The sequence below is a fragment of the Tachypleus tridentatus genome, chromosome 7 (assembly GCF_004210375.1).
Source record: "Tachypleus tridentatus isolate NWPU-2018 chromosome 7, ASM421037v1, whole genome shotgun sequence".
Classification (NCBI taxonomy): Eukaryota; Metazoa; Arthropoda; class Merostomata; order Xiphosura; family Limulidae; genus Tachypleus; species Tachypleus tridentatus.
This window is the reverse complement of record NC_134831.1, coordinates 163,978,474-164,001,610: the sequence shown is the minus strand read 5'-3', so window position 1 is coordinate 164,001,610 and position 23,137 is coordinate 163,978,474. Positions and strand designations below refer to the sequence as shown.

General features: G+C 32.6%; 1 protein-coding gene across 2 annotated transcripts in view; it reads left to right on the top strand.

Moving 5' to 3' along the window:
- The window catches only part of LOC143257082 (SWI/SNF-related matrix-associated actin-dependent regulator of chromatin subfamily A member 2-like), a 74,339-nt gene that overhangs the window by 7,260 nt on the left and 43,942 nt on the right, over positions 1–23,137 (top strand). For both annotated transcript variants that reach the window (XR_013031676.1, XM_076515274.1), the window contains exons 6-13: positions 4,091–4,150; positions 6,108–6,238; positions 8,471–8,537; positions 9,466–9,548; positions 11,729–11,867; positions 12,169–12,332; positions 19,988–20,165; positions 22,664–22,792. Coding sequence is in view for 1 of the 2 variants with exons in the window: in XM_076515274.1 (XP_076371389.1) it covers positions 4,091–4,150; positions 6,108–6,238; positions 8,471–8,537; positions 9,466–9,548; positions 11,729–11,867; positions 12,169–12,332; positions 19,988–20,165; positions 22,664–22,792 (951 nt within the window). In the remaining variant the exon portion in view is untranslated. The remainder of the gene's footprint in view (positions 1–4,090; positions 4,151–6,107; positions 6,239–8,470; positions 8,538–9,465; positions 9,549–11,728; positions 11,868–12,168; positions 12,333–19,987; positions 20,166–22,663; positions 22,793–23,137) is intronic.

Genomic DNA, 23,137 nt, shown 5'->3' with positions numbered 1-23,137 from the left:
ACCACATTTTTGGAATTCTGCAAATGACCAGCCATGTTTATTATTTTACACTTGCAGGAAAGCAGATAGTGAGCAACATACTAAATTTACGAAATTATTTTTGTTAACATCATCATAAAACTACATATAGTGTCATCCTGTATTTTTTTGTATGTGAATCTAACATCAATTCAGATTACATTGTATTCTTAAATGCCTTGATGATAGTGTAGCCATGTGCATCAGTAGAACAGTTAATTCATGATGGTAATTGTAGCCATATTTTACAAAATGGGTGGTGTCTTTAAAAAATTCCAAAATCCATGGTCACAATGGTCACCATTAGGTATCCGTTTGGCAATCATGCTCTCATGATCTAAAGTTATATTGCATACCACAGTAAATGGACAGTCTTTGGGAATCACAAACATTGGACTTACAACCTACAAAATCTACCTTGTTACAAGTAACGTCATATTAAAATGTATGGAGTGGACAGAGTGAAGTGTTTGTTTTGATTGGCAACAAAACATTTGTGCGTTTTATTGAGTCATATCATACCACAGGCTTTTTGTAATTTAAATTGGCATTCAAACATTCAGAGTTTACAGCAAAGTCTACAGCAATAACATTATGATACAATGAAAGTCAACACATAAATCTGCTGGTCAGAGTGAAGTGTTCAACTAGAGGTGCTCCTTGCATTAAACATGCCAAAAAAAAGAATGAGTTAAAAGAGGTAATGCCATGAAACTATTTTATGTGGCAGCCAAGTATAATAAATGATTTTTTTTTCATTAGTAAATATGCAGATTACAACATGATTTTTAGCCATTAAATATAGCAGCTCATAGAAAGGCCCCAAGCCTTTTTTTTAAACACAAAATTTTAGTGCATAGTTCCTTTACAGTTTTGAACTTGGGAGGTCAAACCTTTTTTATTGATTCCTTTGACCATGCCAGAGTCTCATAGATTAATTTTCTCTAATCCTGCCTTAAAGAATTTTACTTTGAGGGTAGAATGGTAGAGATGCTAATGAATAATAAAATCAAATCAGGTGTACACCTATATGTTTCGTATTGCTATTGCACAAAAATATAAGTAATAAAATGGGGGATTAAAAGGTTTCATAGATTAATTTACTCTAATCCTGCTTAAAAGAATTACAAGTGTTGCAGCTATTGAGAATTCCCTCTTACTTAAAAAATGTAGGGATACAGGATATGTCAGTAATTCTGCATAATATATTTTACGTGCAATCTCACCAAATGCTTAGGCCTACTATGATAGCTAGTTAGGGTTAAAGCTACTGAATTAGAAGTATTGAGTTGTGCAATGCAGTGTGTGACAAAACATTGTTTATAGGTAATGATCATGTGCTATACTGCAGTGTAGGCCTAGTTTACTACTGTTCATCAGCACTGGACTACATTTGAAGTTATGCAAAACAACATTAATAGTAGTAATATTGTTTAAAAACAGAATGTTGACCTTGTATCAACACATGTTGGGGTTGAAATTTTTTGATAGCAATTAAGCCTTTAAACTGTATTAACTGGATAGAGATGCATAAAACTTTTACATAATTCATGGGTCAAAGGTCATAATTTGTGTCACTAGTGGTCAAATCCTGGAAACTTAAAATGCAAAGAATCTCACAGGGATTTTGTTTGATCCTTCTCAAAGTTAGAAAAATTAACACATGGAGAGAGGTGTCTAATTGTTGTATATGATTTTTCAGGTCAAATGCCATTTGGGGTAAGGAGGAAGACAAAAAGTAGGAATCTTGTTAGGGTTATAGGGCATTTTAGATCAGCATGATACCTTATATTTTAAAGTTGGTGTACTGTTACTTCATAAGTCTCATTAATGCTTAAAGTTAATACTTACTTACCTTATCTGAAAAGATAAGCCAGGCCACAAGCCCTCATATTTACTAAAGTATTTGGGAAACTAATTTCTGCTTTGTTTATATTAATGTGTACTGTAGCTTTGGTGCCTTTGGAAATTAGAGAAAATCTAAGGTAAAATGGTCTTGTCTTAAAAGTGATGAATATTCTGCCTATATAAATACATGAATCTAACACACGTTAGGATTACATTGTATTTCAGATGCAATGATAACATCATAGTAAAACCATAGATAATGTAATCCTTTGTTTTAGTACATCAATCTAACAACTGTTAGGATTGCATCATATTTTTCAGATGCAATGATACTATCATAGTAAAACCAAAGGTAATATAATCCTTTGTGTTATATAACATCCTGAGTTGAATTCAGTTTCTTGTTACAAATATTTTGTAAGATTTGTGGATCAATAAAATATGTTGTGAATTTGCTTTTGTTTCTGCTCTCTAAAAGCATGATTTAATGGCTTTTATTGTTAAATGTTTTTGGTAAAATCACCAATGTCAATATCCATTTTTTATTTTGTTTAACCGTATTTTTAAATTTGTCTGTGGGGGAAAGCTTCAGAAGTTTTTTCCATTGTTGAATGAAGCCAACTTGTTTTGTCAGCTCCACCTGTCAGGTTTAGTGTTAGTATTTTACTGGGTCCAAAATTTCTGTTTTATCCTAGTCAAGGAAAAAAAAAAACTTTATATGTTTTAGGTTTTCTTACTGGCAAAGAATACAAGTTAGTCAAGCGTTTTGTTAGTAGAAAAATGGAAAGATATTCAAGTTAGTCAAATGTTTGTTTAATAAGAAATACAAATTAGTCAAGTGTTCATTTAATGAAAAATACAAAGAGTGAAAATTGAGATTTTGTTACATTAATTTAGTGATGTTAGGTAAACTGATTTATTGTGTATTTGTTTTTTACCTGTTGCACAGAATCAGTATTTTAGACTTCATAAGAGACTAATATCTTTACTGAGTGCAACATGGCAGGAATTTGAAGACTAAAGTGGCCATATCTTTGTTTAACATGATATTACAGTTTTTCAATCTAAACATATTAAATGAATTTGTGTTGTTGCTAAGTGCAGGAAAAAATTAACAATTTTACATCCAATCATGCACCCAGTATTTGCAGTAACAAAATATCTAAAAGAAATTTTCATCTTTTAAGTACTGAAAAAAACAATCATTACACAAGAAAATGTACAAGAATTAAATGTTACAGCATCATGTGACATTTTTTATGGCTAAAATAAAATATATTTTTTTTTTTAGTGTGGCACCAGGCTGTTTTGATATTTAACTAATTGTACTTATTTTTAGATAGAATATTATTTTTATGGTGGTACTCTGGTGTTCAGTTTCATCTTTATTTATAGGGCTGTACTTGTGTAATATATTCTGCATTTTTATAATGGTGTAAGTAAGTTCTTTTGTGTGGCATGCACTGAATCATTACAGTTACTCTGCATCGATGGTATGACCCACTAGTCTTTTACAAGTTTGAAGATGATGCTTTGGCTAATTATGACTTATATATATAAACTTAATATTGTTACTAACATTTAAATAGCATTAATGTATGCTTCAAATAAATTTTTTCTGAAACTTTTGGGAGTAGGCAAATGCCTTTTTCTATATTTTGGATATTCATGAGTTTGGCCCATCAGTTTTTAGATATATTGTTTAGTCAAAGCAAAAAAAGAAAGTGAACTTTTATATGCTGGGTTTCATTGTGTTTAATGAATCGTAGCTGTTGAAGAATGTTATTCGTAAAGTATGACCTGTGCAAGGATTACAGAAATTACTGAACTGATTATATCTTTTGAGTTCTGTCTTATTGGTTATATTTCACTCTTTTGTTCTTGACTTTTGGTTGAAGATACTTAAACCAATAATACTAACAATCTTCATACTTTCTAGTCACAACTTCAATTTTCTGACACACATTTAAACCAGTAACATTTTTAACACTTGTTATGGTGTTAACACCTTTAAGAAGCTGGTGAATCACAATATAATTAATTACATTTGTCATGAGACATTTTGTTAGGCCTACTACTACTACTTTAGGCCTACTATAATTTTTAACACTATGCTTCTAATCTAGTCCTTCGTGAATTAGAAGTGTTTTAACTATGATATATTTGTCACATCCAGCTCTTGGCACATATCAGTTTATTGAACTTGTGTTTTTTATCACCTTAGAAGAAGAAGAGCCAACAGGAAGGACAGATTGCTACAGGAAGTGAATCTCTTCATGAAGGGGTATGCACCTACTTATTTTAATGGAAATTCATTGTACATAGTTTACTAGATAATGAATGTTCATTTTACAGTTGTATCGTGAATGATGTAAAAAAATTGCTACTTGACTCTAATACTTAGTGTGCATGAGATTCACATTACTAAATTTGTTGCTTGAATAAAAATATTAAAATAACTAAATGTGAAAAATATTTATAAATAAATAGGACTTTATCCTGTGTGACATTCTCTGTCACCTGTCTTCATGCAGTAGAAACTGAACTAAGAAAGAATTGAAGGGTTAGAATGTACAGATGTTCTAATTACACATCTTCTACAAGGATCAAACATGTGTTGGAAATAAAACGAATTTTTTTTTGTAAACAGTATTATGATTTTTAAGAAAATGGGAAAACTTGTAGTTAAAGTAATTTTTTATCTTTTATACAAAGATATTTTCATTGTGTGTGTGTGTACATTTATGTATGAAAATGATGTTTCTTTTATTTTATTCATAATATGCTAGCTTATAACCTGTCAAACATGGTGGGGCAAGTACTATGACCTCCACCTCTTAGTGTACCCTAACCTCACATTTCATAACTAACTGATATAAATTTCACAAAATTGAGCTTGGCCAACAAAGAGGCTGAAAAGTACAGTTGTGGCAGGTGATCCTTAGTAACTTTCTTTGTAAGCCAATCAAACTTACAATCATTCATGAAATAAATTTGTGATGTATTCGAAGAATAAGTATCTGTAAAAGTCAGTTAGGTTAAAAACTTCTAAAATATAGAAAACCCAGATTGTTTTGATAACACTACATTCTAACAATGGTTTATGTTGTTGCTTAGCAGAAAAGTATGACCTATTGTTGTTGTTAGTCTATGTACTGAAAATAGAAAACGAAATGTATAAACAATAAAACTGGAAAAATATTTCTTGACTTCCTTAATTTAGAATGTATAGACAATAAAACTGGAAAAATATTTGTTTATTTCCTTAATTTAAAATGTATAGACAATAAAATTGGAAAAATGTTTGTTGACTTCTTAATTTAAAATGTATAGACAATAAAATTAGAAAAATGTTTGTTGACTTCTTAATTTAGAATGTATAGACAATAAAATTAGAAAAATGTTTGTTGACTTCTTAATTTAGAATCTATAGACAATAAAACTGGAAAACTATTTGATGACTTCATTAATTTAGAATGTATAGACAATAAAACTTTAAAAAATATGTGATGACTTCATCAATTTAAAATGTATAGACAATAAAACTTTAGAAAATATTTGTTTATTTCCTTAATTTAAATTGTATAGACAATAAAACTGGAAAAATATTTGTTTATTTCCTTAATTTAAAATGTATAGACAATAAAATTGGAAAAATGTTTGTTGACTTCTTAATTTAGAATGTATAGACAATAAAACTGGAAAAATATTTGTTGATTTCCTTAATTTAGAATGTATAGACAATAAAACTAGAAAAAATATTTGTTGACTTCTTAATTTATCTCTACCTTGATTACAGAGGTTTGTTTTCTATTTAAAATGTTGGTGATAAAACAGTAAATAGCTTAAATCAAAAACAATTTAAGCTTAAAATTGAATTTATTTTTGCTGTCATAATAAATTTTAAGGTCTTGGTTGTTGGGTAAGTAATCCTACACTACTCATTTACTTTAGGTTTACTATACTAACACTCAAGTTTCATAGCACAACCCCTTTGCACACCTATCAGTAAAATTGTAATGGACAGATGGTAGTTAAACTATTCTGTATGGGGATAATTGTATTTTGGCTTTTATGACTCCTGCTATTTAATGAAATTGTGTGACGTGACACATATTGTCTTTTATGAAGGTTAGATTTTTTTTCCTTTTTATCACAACCTAATATATTATATAGAGGAATGATTTATTATAAAACAGATTTATACAAGTTGAAGATGTAATATAAATATACTTGTGTAGCTCCTGGACGAGAGCTCCCAACAAAGTGATCTTCGGGTTAATGTTATGGAGACAGCTACTGGGAAAATGTTAATAGGTGATGATGCACCACTGGCTAGTCAACTGGAAGCTTGGTTGGAGATGAATCCTGGGTAGGTACAAGTGTATCCAGTACAAAGTTAAATAGTTCTTCTATTTCCCTGGTTGTTACGAGGTCTGTTAAAGAAAATACGCGGACTGCTTGAATTGCGCGGCTCCAGTTGGTTCCAGGGGAATCTGTTTGGTGTCGCTAGGTTCGCACAGATCAGCTGATTACGACGCCATTTTCCGATTGCAGATATCTTCATTTGTGTATTAGCTACGCGGTTTTAAGTGAAGTGCAATTTTTTTCATTTGACGGATTTCAGAATGAATGACCTGAAGGAGCAACGACTTGCTGTGAAATTTTGTGTTAAACTTGGACAATCTGCAACTGAAACTTTTGCTATGCTTAACACGGCTTACGGTGATGTTGCTATGAAGCGTACGGCATGTTTCAAGTGGCATGAACGTTTTAAGGATGGTTGACAGTCCATTGAAGATGATGAGCATCCTGGACGTCCTTCCACGACAACTGACGACCCACACATCGACAAAATCAACACCCTGGTGCACACGCCTGATCGGAGCTTGCTGAAGAATGTGGGATATCAAAATCAACACCCTGGTGTTTTCGCCAAACACTCGATCACTGTTCTTCCCCACCCCCCCTACTCACCTGACCTTGCTCCTTGCGATTTTTTCTTGTTCCCCAAACTCAAAAGACCCTTGAAAGGAAGAAGATTTGAGATGATTCCCGAGATTAGGGCAAATGCGAAGAAGGAGCTGGAGGACATTACAAAAGAAGCGTACCAGGACTGATTCAACAAGTGGAAACACCGTTGGGATAAGTGTGTGCGTTGGGAGGAGAGTACTTTGAAGGGGTCCCAGACCTGTAACTTCTAAATAAAGTACATTTTGTTTTATGATGTCAATCCGCGTATTTTTTGAACAGCCCTCGTATTTTATTTTGTTGATCTAGACTTTGATTGAATATATTTAAACCAAAAACAGCTTTGATACTCACTTATAATAATTTCAGTTTTCTGACACTCTAGGACTTCTATAAAGACACATGAATATTTGTCTATGTGTAGTTGTACTTGTGAAAATGTGTATATGCAGTACATGTTGTAATTATTTTCACTGTTTTGACCTAACTACGTAGGGGTGGCTACTTATAGGTTGCAGTTTCAGGATTTATACATATATAATGATTCCATGCTCTAACCCATTTTGTTTAAAGAAATGTTGCAAGGAAATGTGTTGTATATCATTAATCTACTATAAATAGTGTATTCACCTCCATACTTCTATCAAGAAAGCTGTTTCAGAAAGTCTCCACTAAAAATGAATGAAGTTTTTACCACAAGTGGAAAGAATAGTGCAACAGTAAAATTAATGTTCTTTGATAGATTGTTTAGGCAGAGTCTTCACAATGAAATTTTATAGAATGGACAGCAACTGTCTGTCTGTTGTGGAGACACAAGTGTAGAGGACGATGTTTTGAAGGTCTTCTGCCCTCAGATGAAAGACGGAAGACTATCAGAACATCGTCCTCTACACTTATGTCTTCATAACAGGCAGTTGCTGTCCATTCTATGAAGTTTCAGAATTAATGTTACCTTGATGCATCATACAAACAAGCAAAACATTATTTAGTTAGATTATCTGAAGGTAAGTAATCAAGAAATGATTCGAGAGACTAAAAGGTTGGAAATTAACAATCAGTATAAGAAAGAAAGAGATCTACAGGAAGAAAATGTTGATTTTAAAAATCTCCTTACTTTGGATAATATAGTTTTATTAGCTTTAAAAGTTTGGAACTTTTTATTAAAAAATGCAGTTAATTGAATTACGTGTTTGTTCTTCTAGGCTAAGCTCATCCCCCTCACAGTGTAATTAATATCATATAATATCTAAATTCTATTTACTTTGTGATCAAACATTGAATTTATTATTTGTTCTCTCTTTGGATAGGATTTATAGTCTTGTTCTTTCTTAAAAATTACAAATAATGAAATATTTACCTTAGATCATTAATACACTATTGTATTGTTTTATAAAAATATAAAACTATTGAATATTTTCATTACACAGTTTCTCAGAAAATTCTCAATATATCATAATGTCCATTTCAATGAATTGCTTCAAATTGTTGCTAATATTAGGCACATTTTATTTTGCATACAACTGTTTGTTTCACTTTCTGTTTGTTGTTTTCATTATTTTTGTTTCTTTGGGTTAACATATAGTTAGATGTGATATGTTGTGGTCGGAAAGTTTTAGTTTTTTTTTTTTTTTAGATTCGAAGTAGCTCCAAGAGAAAACAGTGATGAAGAAGCAAGCACTGATGGAGAATACTCATCTGAGGTGAGTAAACAATCTCTGACTTCACAGACCAGTGAGATTTTTCTTTTGTGTATGAAATTAGTGCTTTTATTTTATACATGAGGTATTTGTGTGCATTTGTAATGAAACTTCAGACTTAAAATCATTTTGAAAAAAAAACAAACTATCTGTCAGTCATGTTAATTATGTATGTACTTAAAAATTATCTTCCACTTGTTTCAGGTTTTTCTCTTACCAGGAATTATCATCATATTTTTAATTGTTTTTTTAACATCTATTGAAACATATCAAAAGCTATTTGAGTTCGTAAAAATAAATTCATTTTGATTATAAATGCCAAAAGATAATGAAGATCTGGAATCTTTGGGGTTAATTTTTCTGTTAAAATATCACATTAGACTGTATATTTTCCTTTTAACACATTCCTCTTAAGTAGTCCACCACAAGTACAGCGGTAAGTCTACAGATTTAAAACTCTGGGGCAAGAAAAAATGTGTGTTGTACTTATAATTTTCTGCATAGTCAACAAAAGTCTTGTAATATTTTGTTTCAACAATAAAGCTAGAGGATGAAGTTGTGTGAAACTTCATTGGAACTTTCAGAAATGCAGGTAGTTTGAGAAACATAAAGTTTGTTACTTTTGATATATTCAGTGGACTCAGCAGATAGCTTAATGTGGCTTTGCTATAAGAAAATACAAATACTCCTCATAAGTAGTTTCTTATAAATGTTAAATTAACAGTATAGTTACATTAGGCCAGTGTTTTTTAAGGATAAACTTTATTTTAATGAAGTTTTTGATACAAACAATATTTTTTAAAATAAGGTATTAACAAAGAAAACATTTTAGAGGTCGTTTGTGTCTCATTGAAGGGACGAAGTTTGAGTAGATTGATTAATTATAATTTTTTTAAGTATAAAAATTATCCTAACAGTCTTGGTTTTAAAGGAAGAAGACCAATCTCAAGAAATGAAAGAAACACATACTTCAGCTAATGAAACTGCAGAAGATAAACCAAAGGAAGTAATACAGTAAGTTGGATTCATTACTAACTTAACTCGTGGGGCAATTGTTAAAATATTTTTTGTTAGGAAAAGAGAAATAGATGTATTCTTTGAGTTTATGATTAAAGTTAGTTCAGTGCTACTAATAACTAGATTTCTTGAAAACTTTTTTGTGTGGGAAAACTTTTTTCAGCAAAACTTAAACCCTGAGACAACTCCTGTGTGTGAATGTTTAAAACCATGATATTAAGATACAATAATGTTTAAAATTTCAAATATTTGAAAATTGTTTAATTGTCAACATATTTTTTAACAGTTACCAAATGTTTATTAATTATTATACCAGAGCATAATCAACATGTAACCTCAGAATGCTTGCTCAAACAATGCAGAACAGTTGGAAGAGAATTAAAAAAAATTTTTATTTTTATTGCTGCTTCCTGTGACACTAAGATGTTTACATGTATGCAGATATTTAGTAATTAAACATATATTTTAAAATATTTTTATACATTTAAGAATAGTAAATATATATTTTTTACTTTAGTTAAAAAGAGATTTCAAGATCAAATGTGTGTTGTACTTATAATTTTCTGCATAGTCAACAAAAGTCTTGTAATATTTTGTTTCAACAATAAAGCTAGAGGATGAAGTTGTGTGAAACTTCATAGGAACTTTCAGAAATGCAGGTAGTTTGAGAAACATAAAGTTTGTTACTTTTGATATATTTAGTGTATTTTTGCATTATGATCTTTGATATCTTGGAGAATTACATTAGGAAATGGTATTTATTAGACATGATTATGATATTTCTATTTGTTCCAGATTTGAACTTCTTAGTACATTATTTTAAAATTTCTCAAAACTTATCCATAAAATGCAAATTTTGTACTATCCATAAAGTTTCACATAATATACAAGACTGGAAATATTTTTAAGTAAATTTAAACAATAAATAGTTATTTTATTTTTAACTAGGATTTCATTTTTATATATGTACATAAAAAAGCAGTTTAATTTTTTCATAATTTTAAGTTTGTGCTTCATTGTTGGAGTACTTTTGTTTTTTGTAGCAAAAAAACTGTGTGGTTAGCCGCATGTACTTTGTACATTTGCCATAAACTGTCATGCGTCTTGGGGCTCAGTCTCCTTCAGTCCAGTATTTGAACATTCTTGATGACGAGAAACCTATTTGAAATAAAAATGTATCTCAGAACAGCTGGTATAGGTATTAACACTTTTATTGATAAGCAGAGAACAATGTTTTGACCTTCCTAGGTCATCTTCAGCCGTTCTGAGATGTATATTTGAACATTACTATAGGTATAAGAAAATAGTTTTTTAGTATTTGAATATCATTTCTTTCAAATTTCAAAACAGTTTATTTCAGCACATGTCCTTGTATGTTGTGTTACTACACAGATAAAACTAATTGCTTCTGCTAGTGAATGAATGTATGTAATAGCTTGCCATACAAATGGTTTGAATAGCACCACCTGATCCTAGTTACATATACCCTATTACAAGACATTATCAAGGGGTACTTGCACCACAAATTACAAAGAAAAACTACTCTACAGCACTTAAAATATTAGTCCAGGTCACATTCCTCATATTAGAACCATGATTTACGTTGTAATTGACACCACAAGTATGAGAATATCACAGATTTTCCTGTATTATTGAGGCTGTTTATTCTGTTTCACAACCAACATATAAGCTTTATTGTTGTCATTTGTACACAAAGTTTTAAATCCTTTGCAAAATATCAGAATAAGTTTTTTTATTATTGTTTATGCTATAAAACAACAACAACAACAGAAGTGTGGGTATTGCTACAAAGTAAAGATAGCAAGAAGGAAAAACCTTTCAGTTCAAATTGTTAAGCCTAATTCATGAAAAGACTTGTTAGATCTTATTCACCCTAAAATTTATAGATTAGTTTTTCTCCTAAAAATGTATCTATTTTGAGTTAACTATTATATATGTTGAGATTTTCTTGGAAACATTTTAAGAAAGGTGAGAGGACACGGAAAATTTAAATATTTTATCGCATTCCTCGACAAATCGTAATTAGTCTATAAAATGTTTTCTGAGGTTCATAAATCCACCATTATGGATGTTTTAGCTACTTTAGTTGTATTAGACTAATTCTAGAAACAAAAGGTTAAAAATGAATATCCTTTCTCAAATTCTCTTTTTTTCAGGGCTGCCCAAGCTGAAGATGATGAGTACAAGAATTTCCCTGGAGGCTACCAAAATTACTACAATATTGCTCATGCTATTAGGGATGAAGTTAAAGAACAGTCAGCTTTGTTGGTGAACGGGCAGCTGAAGGAGTATCAGGTAACTTTCCTTACTTTATGTACGTACAGCACAGGTCACGAACTGTAGCATTCATATTAAACATTTTACTTCTCTCTGTACTGCTATAATCAAAAGATTGATTTTCTCAAGTAAGCAGATTGTATCTTTGCATAAAACATGTACACAAAAATATTTTATATAGAAATATAAACTGCAGTTTCTGTGTGTTTAAAAAAACACCATTATCTGTATTAATAAAAATTTATGAACTAGTGGTTAACTTGTCTGAGCCAGTTGCGTAGAGGTGCTGGATATATTTTTGTAACTTTTTGCTTTACAGATTAAAGGTTTGGAGTGGCTGGTTTCCCTGTATAACAACAACCTCAACGGTATTTTGGCAGATGAAATGGGCTTAGGAAAAACCATTCAGACTATTGCTCTTATTACTCATTTAATGGAAAAGAAGAGAGTTAATGGACCTTTCCTCATTATCGTCCCACTCTCGTGAGTGTCATGGTTATAATTGTCTTTTTGAGAAGTTTATTAAATAAAAACGTAAAAAAATTTCTTAAATCCGTTTATAGTTTGAACCTAAATTTAATTTTTTTTTCTTAACAACATTTGGTTAAATTAGCTTATGGTTTAACCTAATTTTTTTTTATACAATGCTTAGTTAAATTAGGCTATATGATGTGAACATAAATCTTTTTTTTTTAATAACGTGGTTAAATTATGCTATAGTTTGAAGTTAGATATCTTTTTAATTTTCTTTTGTTCATATTGTGTACTCCTTGGTGTGGATTCCTGTACATAGTGAGGGGACCTCCCAGGGAAGGTTCTGTTCTTTCTGGTTACCTCCTCTGGGATCTAAACATCCACCTATGTGTTTGCTGTGCATGGTGACCTGTGAAGGGGAGGAGATGATCCTGGTGGTTGATGGGTCCATCCCTAACACACCACTTTGGCCTTCAATTCCTGAAGACAGGCAGCCTTTGGGTGGCCCCCCTTGGGTCAGTTGGCTGGTCCATTTGGGCTAGAGTCACCCAAGTACTAGTGTTGGAAGTTCTCAACGGGTGTTGTGGATATTGTATTTGATTTTGGTGTATGGGTATAGTGCTCACGAAACCCTGGTGTTGCTGCAATGTCCTTGAATGATATGGTAGTGCATCCTTTCATAGGGCTCCATGGTGGATGGGGTCAGTGGGCACCAAAATTTTCTCTGTTTCCTATTGATCCTTCTTCGAAAAATTTAAATAAAATAGTGAAAAAAACAGTCAATAGGTAAACAATTACGTCTTGAAGACTCTGATCCGCAATCTTCAACATCTGTACCACCAGTTGTACCTCATTTTATCATCCTACATTCTCTTTCAGAAAAACCTTCAGGGCAATTGTCCCCCTTTTTTATTTGGAAGGGACTGGAGGGACTTGCTGACTTTTCAAAGTCAGTAAAGAAGCTTCGATCTGGATACATATTGGTTGAAACATCCATATCCCAGCACAGTGAACTCCTCTTGAATTCAATGGCTATTGGGGATGTACCTATTGAGGTTACCCCTCATGCGTGAATTCATCACAAGGAGTTAATGTTGAGAGGGATTTGAAGAACGTCCCAAGTCAGAGATTCTCACTGGTTTCTCCATTCAAGGAGTTTCTGCAGTGAGGCACATCTCCACTTGCAAAGATGAAGTTACACTGCCGACAAATATCCTCATCTTGACATTTACACCACCAGGTGCAACTGCCACTATCAAGGTAGGTTATCTAAATTGCAAGGTACGGCCGTACATTCCAATTCCTCTTCGATGTTTCCAGTGTCAGAGGTTCAGCCACTCAAAAACGTCATGTTGTGGTTCCGTGACGTGCTTGTTGTGGTGGCAAGGACCATGATGCTTATGAGTGTGAAATGGACCCACATTGTGTCAATTGCAATGGTTCTCACCCTTCTTACTTTCGTCCTTGCCATAAATGGTTGGAGGAAAAAGAGGTGCAGCATTTGAAAATGACTCATACCATTAGTTATCCTGAGGCTCGGAAATTGCTGTCCACCTTCATCTGAGACATATGCTGCTGCACTTCATTCCACCACTACAGTGGAAGTGCAGACAGATCTCTGTGTCTCCAAGAGAATCATTCTCAAAACAAATGAAAAGCCTTTTGACCTCCATGGTTAAAATATTTGATGAATCAACTTCTACATCCATCTCTGTTCCTCCCATACATTTCAACAAACCCCATGATCCACATTCTTTGGTTCCAGGTACAGGCATTTCTATAGATGCATCTTTTTCTCCCACATCAAGTTGCAAAACAATCATTCGTTCACGTTTACAGTCACTGGAATCCCCTTCCAACAACAAAGACCTCCCAAATTGACTAAGGGCAGGATCCATGAAGATTGATAAACCTTCCCTGAATAAGGACAGAAAGGAAAAAAGCTGTGGTTGTAAACAGAAGGGCTCTCCAGTCAATTTGCCTACACATCGTTAAAAATGGCCACCTTGACACAATGGAACTGTTGAGGTTTACGTTCTAATCTGGATGATATCAAAACACTGATTGCTTCTTACTATCCTGTATGTCTTTCTTTACAAGAAACATTTCTAAAACCTGCTGATACAGTTACCTTTTGGCAGTTTTCTCTGAACAGAAATGACAGGCTGTGTGATGGACGAGTGCATGGAGGGGTGGTAGTTATTATTGGTTGATCAGCATGTGCCCACCCTGTCTTTGTCACTCAACACACCCTTAGAGGCTGTAGCCATCTGTGTTTCCTTGATGTACCCTATGACATGCTGCACCAAATGTCTCCTGCTTTTCTTGATATTCTTCTCATTGTTTTTAACTGGATCTGGCAGAAGAATGTTTTTCCTAATGCCTGGCACCAGGCTATTTTTTTTAACTTTCTTTAAGCCTGGGAAAGATCCCCAAGATACCTTCACACTACCATCCAATTGCTTTGACAAGCTGTCTCTGTAAGACCTTAGATAGGATGGTTAATGCTCGCCTTGTTTGGTTCCTTGATCAAACAACCTCCTCTTCTTTTCAATGCTGGTTCCACAACAGCACTTGGACCACATCTAATCTTGAAACGTCAATCGGCTAAGTCTTTCTCAAACGAAAACATCTTTTATCAATATTCTTTGACATTGAGAAGGCTTATGACACAACATGGAGGTATGGCATTTTGCGAGACAGGAGATTCCAAGTTCATGTCGGTTCGACACTTTTCTGTTCTTTGCTACAGGAACTTGGAGTCCCTCAGGGCTGTGTTTTGAGTGTCACACTTTTCAGTATAAAGATTAATGCCATCACTGAACATCTTTCTTTCACTGTTGCAAATGGGCTATATGTTGATGACTTTCACAACTTCCCTTGCTGTGGTTTCTCTCTTAACATTGTAGGCTATGTACCAACATTAGTTTTATGCTATTTATGTTTCTAAATGCTGTTTTATTGTACCTTTATTTCCTTTTATGAATTTTACTACACTTACTTTATTTTTACCTTTTTACTGGACTTTTGGCACAGATAGCCTAGCTGCTTCGTGCCATAAAACAATCAACCAATCATATTGTCTAGATGAATATTTAAAATTTGCAAATACAATTTATTTTTTATGTAACATTGTTTGTTATTATTGCATATGAATTTTAACTTTCTTTTATTTATTAAAAAATCGAATTTATATGTTGATTTGTAGTCACACTTGTACCACAGGAGCAGTTACTTAAAACCAGGAAAATTATCATAGATATGTTTTGAGATAATTAAGATAATTTCAGGTTTTTTTAATTTCACACAAAGCTACACAAGGGCTATCTGCATTGGCCCTCCATAATTTAGCAGGGAAGGCAGCTAGTCTTACCACCCACTATCAACTTTTACCAATGAATAGTGGGATTGACCATCACATTATAATGCTCCATGGCTAAGTGGGCGAGCATGTTTGATGCGATAGGGATTCAAACCCGTGACCCTTGGATTACGAGTTGAATGCCTTAACCCACCTGGTCATGCTGGGCCTTTATTTTATTAAATTAATTTGTAATATTATATTTTAGTGTTTCTACAACATCTTAGCTGCTTTATGTAATTTAATCTTGTTTTGAAAATGGTGTTGAATGGTTATTATGTAAAAAAACAATGTGTTCCTGGCAGAAAGAAATCTTTTCTTTGCCATGTTTTGGATATGTTTGACCATGTTTATAAAACAGTTTTCTTGTATTTTAACACAAATTTTGTAATATATCCTTCATTGATGAGTATACTGCCTGACAAATATATTTATCACATATATTCCATTGATATTTATTTCAGTTAATAGACTGGTTGTTAGAGCACTAGAAATTTGTGAGTCGCAAGTTCGAATCTTATCACCAAATTTGCTCATCATTTCAGCTGCAGGGGCACTATAATGTGATGACCAACCCAACATTTTGTTGATAATAGAGTGCCTCAAGAGTATGCAGTGAGTGGTGTTGACTAGCTCAGAGATGCCAACTATTTCAAATGACTGAACGTAACGATTGTAGACAGAGCCCTTTATCATTTTCGGCTGCTAGGCCTAACCAATGTCTCTAAGCTGTTTATTATTATATTATTATTATAACTATTATTATTTATTACTGCTATAGATTGCTCATTTATGACTGTGTTTTGTGTATTTAATAAATAAATTAAAAAAATTCTTTTGAAATTCTCTTATTTAGTTCAGAGTAACAAACATACTGGTAAAACAACACTGAACATGCACAAACAGTAAGCAGAAAAAGCCTTTGTGTAAGGACTAGTTTATATCATGTTTATGACACTTATTGTGGCTAAACTGTAAGCACTGTTAATAAGTATGCTTGAAATCATTTTGTCATCTTTACAACCCAACATTTGTAAAATTGCTGTAGTTTTGGTTTTAGCACAGTCATATTTTTTTGCTATATCAGAGTCTGGGAACATTTTTCTGAATAGATGTCCTGCATGATTGGCTACAGCTAGGGGTAAATTATGAGCAATGATTAATTGCGTGAACATCACTTCTGCATTTATGATTTCATATTCTGAATTCTTACTCATAAATGTTGTTATCTGCATCATTTTTGTCTTCACCTGAGCCTTTTGTTGGTGAAATGCCGATTTTTGTATGTCTGGAACAATCGTTTATCCCGTCATGCACCACAGAAAAATCGACGTGACAAACTGTACAAAATGCATGGTTGTCACTGACTTTTGATGCAATGACTGGATATTTTGCACTATACTCTTTTTTAAATTTTTGATTCACAGTTTTAGTCCTTTTAGATTTGCCAGAAACAAGACAATTTGGTGAACAAGGCCTCTTTTTTTCCCATCTTGTGAAGGATCGCATTGGTGTTTCTATGCCACTTAGAAATGGAGAAATACCCATCTATGCGAACGCTGATTGGCTGACAAGCACTGATGACGTAATTATGGATTCCCCCACGTAGCCAGTATGGAGAAGCACCACACTCAAACTATTGGAAGACTTTGGAGATACAAATATTTTTTATTATTTCAAGCACAAACATGATTATCACGAGTAGCCATTTCGACTGTCTTTTATTTATTATCAAAATTTATTTGTATCTCACTAGAAATTTTCTTTTCACCCCTTTCAAGCCCTGGGGGAACAATTTATCACTATTGTATAGGCCTATATAATAATTTGGGAGTTGGAACAAGTCGTAATATTTATCTGTATGAGCATATAGTTGTAATGTATACACCAAAATCATAATGATTATGCTCAAATTGTAATGGTTGGCATCTCTGCAAGCTGTCTTTTATCTAGCCAATAATTTCTGAATTAGGGATCACTGTTGAAGATAGCCCTGAAATAGCTTTTATGCTGAATTCCAAAAACAAATATTTTGTTTCTATTATGTAATTCACACTTGGATATCTGTTCTGTTCAAATAGCCCAAATATGCTGCTGAAACTGGATGTCTTTAGCAGTATTGACTGTGACTGATGTGATACGTTAGTTGTCGATACAATATGTATCCACGTATTGATGATGAAATATATGTATCTAGATACAGAAGTTTTACCAATAGTTTATTACAAAGTTTGACAGTTGACAATAATATTTAATCAGAAACAGATCTATTACATTGAGAGCTTTAAGTTACTTAGTGTAAGCAAATATAGTTTCCTGGTGCAGTTTGAAGTTTTTCTAAAAGAAAAAGGATAATTTTGGTTTATTTTGTATTTTTTATGGAGGTTATGAGGATAGTCAAACTACTGACTTCATATGTGAATATTGTAATAAAATATGAAGATTTCTTGAAAAAACGTTAGAAATTTATTTTGCAGGTTTAAGATATTACAAAAAAGAAATTTGTCAATTTTTAGATGGAGAAAAGTATTTCTAACCTTAACATGAAAATCACTTTATTCTCAGAGCAGTGATTGCTTTGACTCCTTATACTAAAACAATAATTTTTAGCAAATATACTTTATTTAAAAAAATTCTAATTTTTTTTCTGTACAAAAAATATACAATGTTAACTGAAGGCTTTGTGAAGATAAGTAAATTGTGCTGTATTGGATGATGTATGGCTGTATTGCCATACCTGTAGTATTTACTTTCTGTTGGTGAAACTATGTGCCTAAAGATATGGTACACCAGCACACAGCAACTGAAGCTTTCTAACAACTTCATACTATACTGCTCAGAGAAACTTAACCATTTAGGCTGATGGCTTCAGCAGAGAGTCTAAAATGATCTACACTTCAAAACTTTATGCAAGTGTGATTCATAAACATTTCAGTTCCACTACCATGTGCATAATTTCATCAGTTTTCAGTTAGGTTTACTTACTAACTTTTAATTTCATAATTTTAACTTTAAAAAAAATTAGCAGTGCTTCCATGGGACAAGCACAACCTTAATCAACAAAACTTCATCTCTACACAGTAAGTGGTTATGAATACTTGATGTTAGTAAAGTGTAGACTGTGTGTATTAGATAGAGTTTAACAGCCAAGCACCCAAGATTTTGCAGAACCTAATTTTTTAAGTCATTCCAGATCATTTGTTTATTGGCTAACACTTTTATCCGAACCTGAATGGACAAAAAGCAGGTGATTGCCACATGATTTGTGAAAACCAGATCCATGGCTGTCCACCAAACATATTGACATTTAGTGATCTTCTACTGATAAAGCAACATTAATATAGGAAAAGAAGTGGCTTACAATTGCAAAATGCATATGTGCAGTACTTATGGAAAATGCTCTTGATGTTAGTGTGGATACAACAGTTTAAGCCCAGACGTCAAAATGGCACAAAAAGCAGGTGGAAAATGGCCAGAGAGTAAATTAAAGGTGTGAAGGAAGAAAAAAGGAAGGATTGATTACACATTTTCATTGGAGAGTGATGGAAATGAAATGTCTAATGATATTTGTGAAGATAATTTGGATTTCGTGACACGAAAGAAATGAAACAGATCATCTCAAAGAACTTACGTGTGAAAGCAAGACATTCAAGGCCTTGTTGCATGGCTTCAACAGGGTGTAGTAGAGATGTCTATTCAATTTTGGCAGTCCAAGGGTGCAGCAAAGATGTTTATTCAGTTCTAGCAGTCCAATAAGGTGCAGCAGAGATGCCTATTCAGTTCTGGCAGTCCAACGGTGCAGCAGAGATGGCTATTCAGTTCTGGCAGTCCAACAGGGTGCAGCAGAGATGGCTATTCAGTTCTGGCAGTCCAACAGGGTGCAGCAGAGATGGCTATTCAGTTCTGGCAGTCCAACAGGGTGCAGCAGAGATGGCTATTCAATTCTGGCAGTCCAACAGGGTGCAGCAGAGATGGCTATTTAGTTCTGGCAGGCCAACAGGGTGCAGCAGAGATGGCTATTCAGTTCTGGCAGTCCAACAGGGTGCAGCAGAGATGGCTATTTAGTTCTGGCAGTCCAACAGGGTGCAGCAGAGATGGCTATTCAGTTCTGGCAGTCCAACAGGGTGCAGCAGAGATGGCTATTTAGTTCTGGCAGTCCAACAGGGTGGGGGAGAGATGTCTATTCAACAGTCTAACAGTTCAGTTCCAGCAGAAAAAGGATTTTTTAAATGAGTATTTTCATTCTTTTGTTTTTGATGAGCATGTGATAAAAGTGCTAGTAAAGATCCTGTTACTTTTGTAGGACCCTTTCAAACTGGATGTTGGAGTTTGACAGGTGGGCACCTACAGTGATTAAAGTAGCTTACAAAGGATCTCCTAACATCAGGCGACAAATTGCAGGACAGATGAGAAACAGCAAACTGAATGTTCTCCTGACAACGTATGAGTATGTCATCAAAGACAAATCAGTTTTGGCAAAGGTAAGATATTTTCTTGTTTATAATTGCAACCATATGATACAGTATAATAAATAATTTAAAATTACATCTATTTGTAGTGTTAATAAATACATATATCACTAGCAAGACAGGTGAGAAACAGCAAACTGAATGTTCTCCTGACAACATATGAGTATGTCATCAAAGACAAATCAGTTTTGGCAAAGGTAAGATATTTTCTTGTTTATAATTGCAACCATATGATACAGTATAATAAATGATTTAAAATTATCTATTTGTGGTGTTAATAATTAGATGTATCACTAGCAAGAGAACATTAGGTGTTTTGGTTTTATATTTCAGAGTTATCTGAGGATTTTGTTGTTTTTTTACTGTTGGTTTTCAAGTACTGAGGATTTGTGTCAGGTGAATGCCTTTTTTTAATGAACTGGAAATCATGTTTTCAAAAAATATATGGCTAAAAATTTCATGTGAGATAAGAACAAAACAATGTACGAAGAAGTGGTGCCTGGAAAAGCAAAAACTAAGCAGCTTCTTATTTTTAAGCAAATCAAAATAAGAGAATTAGAATCATAATCAAAATAGTAGTGAGAGCTATAAGTAATAAAGATGTCGAGATAGATATGTGATGAGAATAACTAATAACTGCAGAGAAAAAAGTCGTAACAAAAATTATAGGTTATGGATCAAAGTGTACGAATACAGAACTAGGTATGAAAATCGTCTATGATCGTCATACTGTGAGAAGGTGTAAGAAACAAAATATTCAAGTACAGAAATCATCTCAAATGATACAAACACTTTGGTAGAAAAAGAAATGAGACCATCAAAATTGTCTTCACGATTATGGCTAGCAGTGCATTAGACAAAGAAAATTATGAGCATTAGGCAAATTACTGCCAGGAATATCAGTATACAACAGCAGGAATACAGTGAACCACTACAAGCAATTTGCATAAGGCCATCAATGAATTTGTATAAATTCCAATAGTAGCAGAAATAAGTTCAGTCATGGTGAAGGTAACAGCAAAATTGTAAACATGAAAAATGTAAATTGGTTTAAATTGCATGGAAATATGGGTAAGTAACAGATGCTTCATATGCATTGTATGAAGGACATCTTGGAAGCATGAGTCTAAACACAACAAGGAAAGACTTTGAGAATCTATTTGAAATTAATTTTCATTCAAAAAAAATGTAAAATTTAAATGTTTGCTATTTTTACAGAAATCTCAACTCTGTTACTCTGATGAGTGTATCCTGCTGTTAGGGTGTATATTTAAAATTGAATTACAAAAAGATAGAAAATGAATTTGCAATCAATTCCATGCACTTCAGAAATTACTTATTTAATTTTACACAAAATGAATAATTAAAAATTTGATTGTATTGATTTGAGGGAACTCCAAATAATATCATTAATGCTTGTGAATTTTCCAAGTGTTTTTCTGAGCATAATAAATAACTTTTAGCCCTCTAGCAAGAAATATTTGACAGGTTTGAATAAAATAGTGCTCATATGACTTTGTAATTACATAAAATTGTAATTTTACTTATTTTTAGTTAATTACTATTTGTCATTGTCAGTCATTATGAAGTACTCAGATTTGAGAAGTCATAGGTAATTGATCTACACATGTAGTGACAGCTCTGGCTTTTCATGTTTTTTTTTAACTGTATAAATTAATATGGTTACCAGTTTAGGGAAGATTCTCATAGAGATTAGAAGAAAGTGGTAAATACTTAATTTGTGAACAACTTACGTTGAAATTACAGTTCTGATTTTTTGGTTTAATTTGGAAAAAGCTTGACTTATCACTTTATATATCATTTAAATTATTGTAGGAAAGGAAATATTTTCATGTATCAACATGAGGTACAAATAGTTGAATAATTTTTGCTAAATCTCTGTAAAGAGAATTGTGTGAATTACTAAAACTTCTTAATTCATAAAATTGGATGCAAATGTTTACTCGTAGTGCATCCATTTAACTTGTCCCATGAATAGAGTTGTTTTAAAGATAATTAGATTGTAAGAAAATAGTGGACTTCATTGTGTAAGATGGATTATTTGTACACTGATAAGTGATTTTAGTACACAATGGTACTTTAACACTTCCTATAGCACGTTGTAATGTAAAGGTAACAAATCTATCTTTTTTGTTTAATACACAAGTGTAGCTGAATACCCATACTTCCAGGTAACAGTTTAAATACACCATGGAGTATTTCTGTTGGTTTCTCAATTAAACAGTGATACTTCTAGGTGACCTGTAAGTTGAAAATTTTCCAAAATATATTTCATGAACATTTCTTTGTGTAATAGACCAATTTGAATAAGAAATTCAAAGAAAACAAGTTTTCCACTGTATTTTTATAATGCATTCAATAGAGGGACAAAATGAATAAATTCTACATGGATATTTACATCATAACTACTGTACATTTGTATGTAGTTTATATGTATCATATCGCTGAGTACGGATGTGTATTTTAACATAAAATCATTTGTTGTATAGATTCGCTGGAAGTACATGATTATTGATGAAGGACATCGAATGAAGAACCACCACTGTAAGCTTACACAGATACTGAATACACATTACACGGCACCACATCGTCTTCTACTCACGGGAACTCCTCTGCAGGTGAAATAAAATCTTAGACTTTTTCGTCAACAGAAAATTATTGCCCTAAAATTGAAAGAGTTTTAATTTAAAGAGTTTAAAGAAGTAATATCTTACCTTATAGCAACCCTGTTTCTCAACAGATACTGTTGCATGAAGAGGCTTAAAAATGTAATCGTAATTTAAATACTAAAATGTTGAAATCCAGTTTAAAAGAGCTGTATTTACATTAGAATTTTACAAAATTATTCACTTGAAACAAAGAAACAAAAATAGTGGAAGCAAAATAATTTACTTGTAATTTAAATAATTGTCAAGAATTTCCTAATGTTCATAGTCAGTTTTGCTTCACATTATTACAGAAAA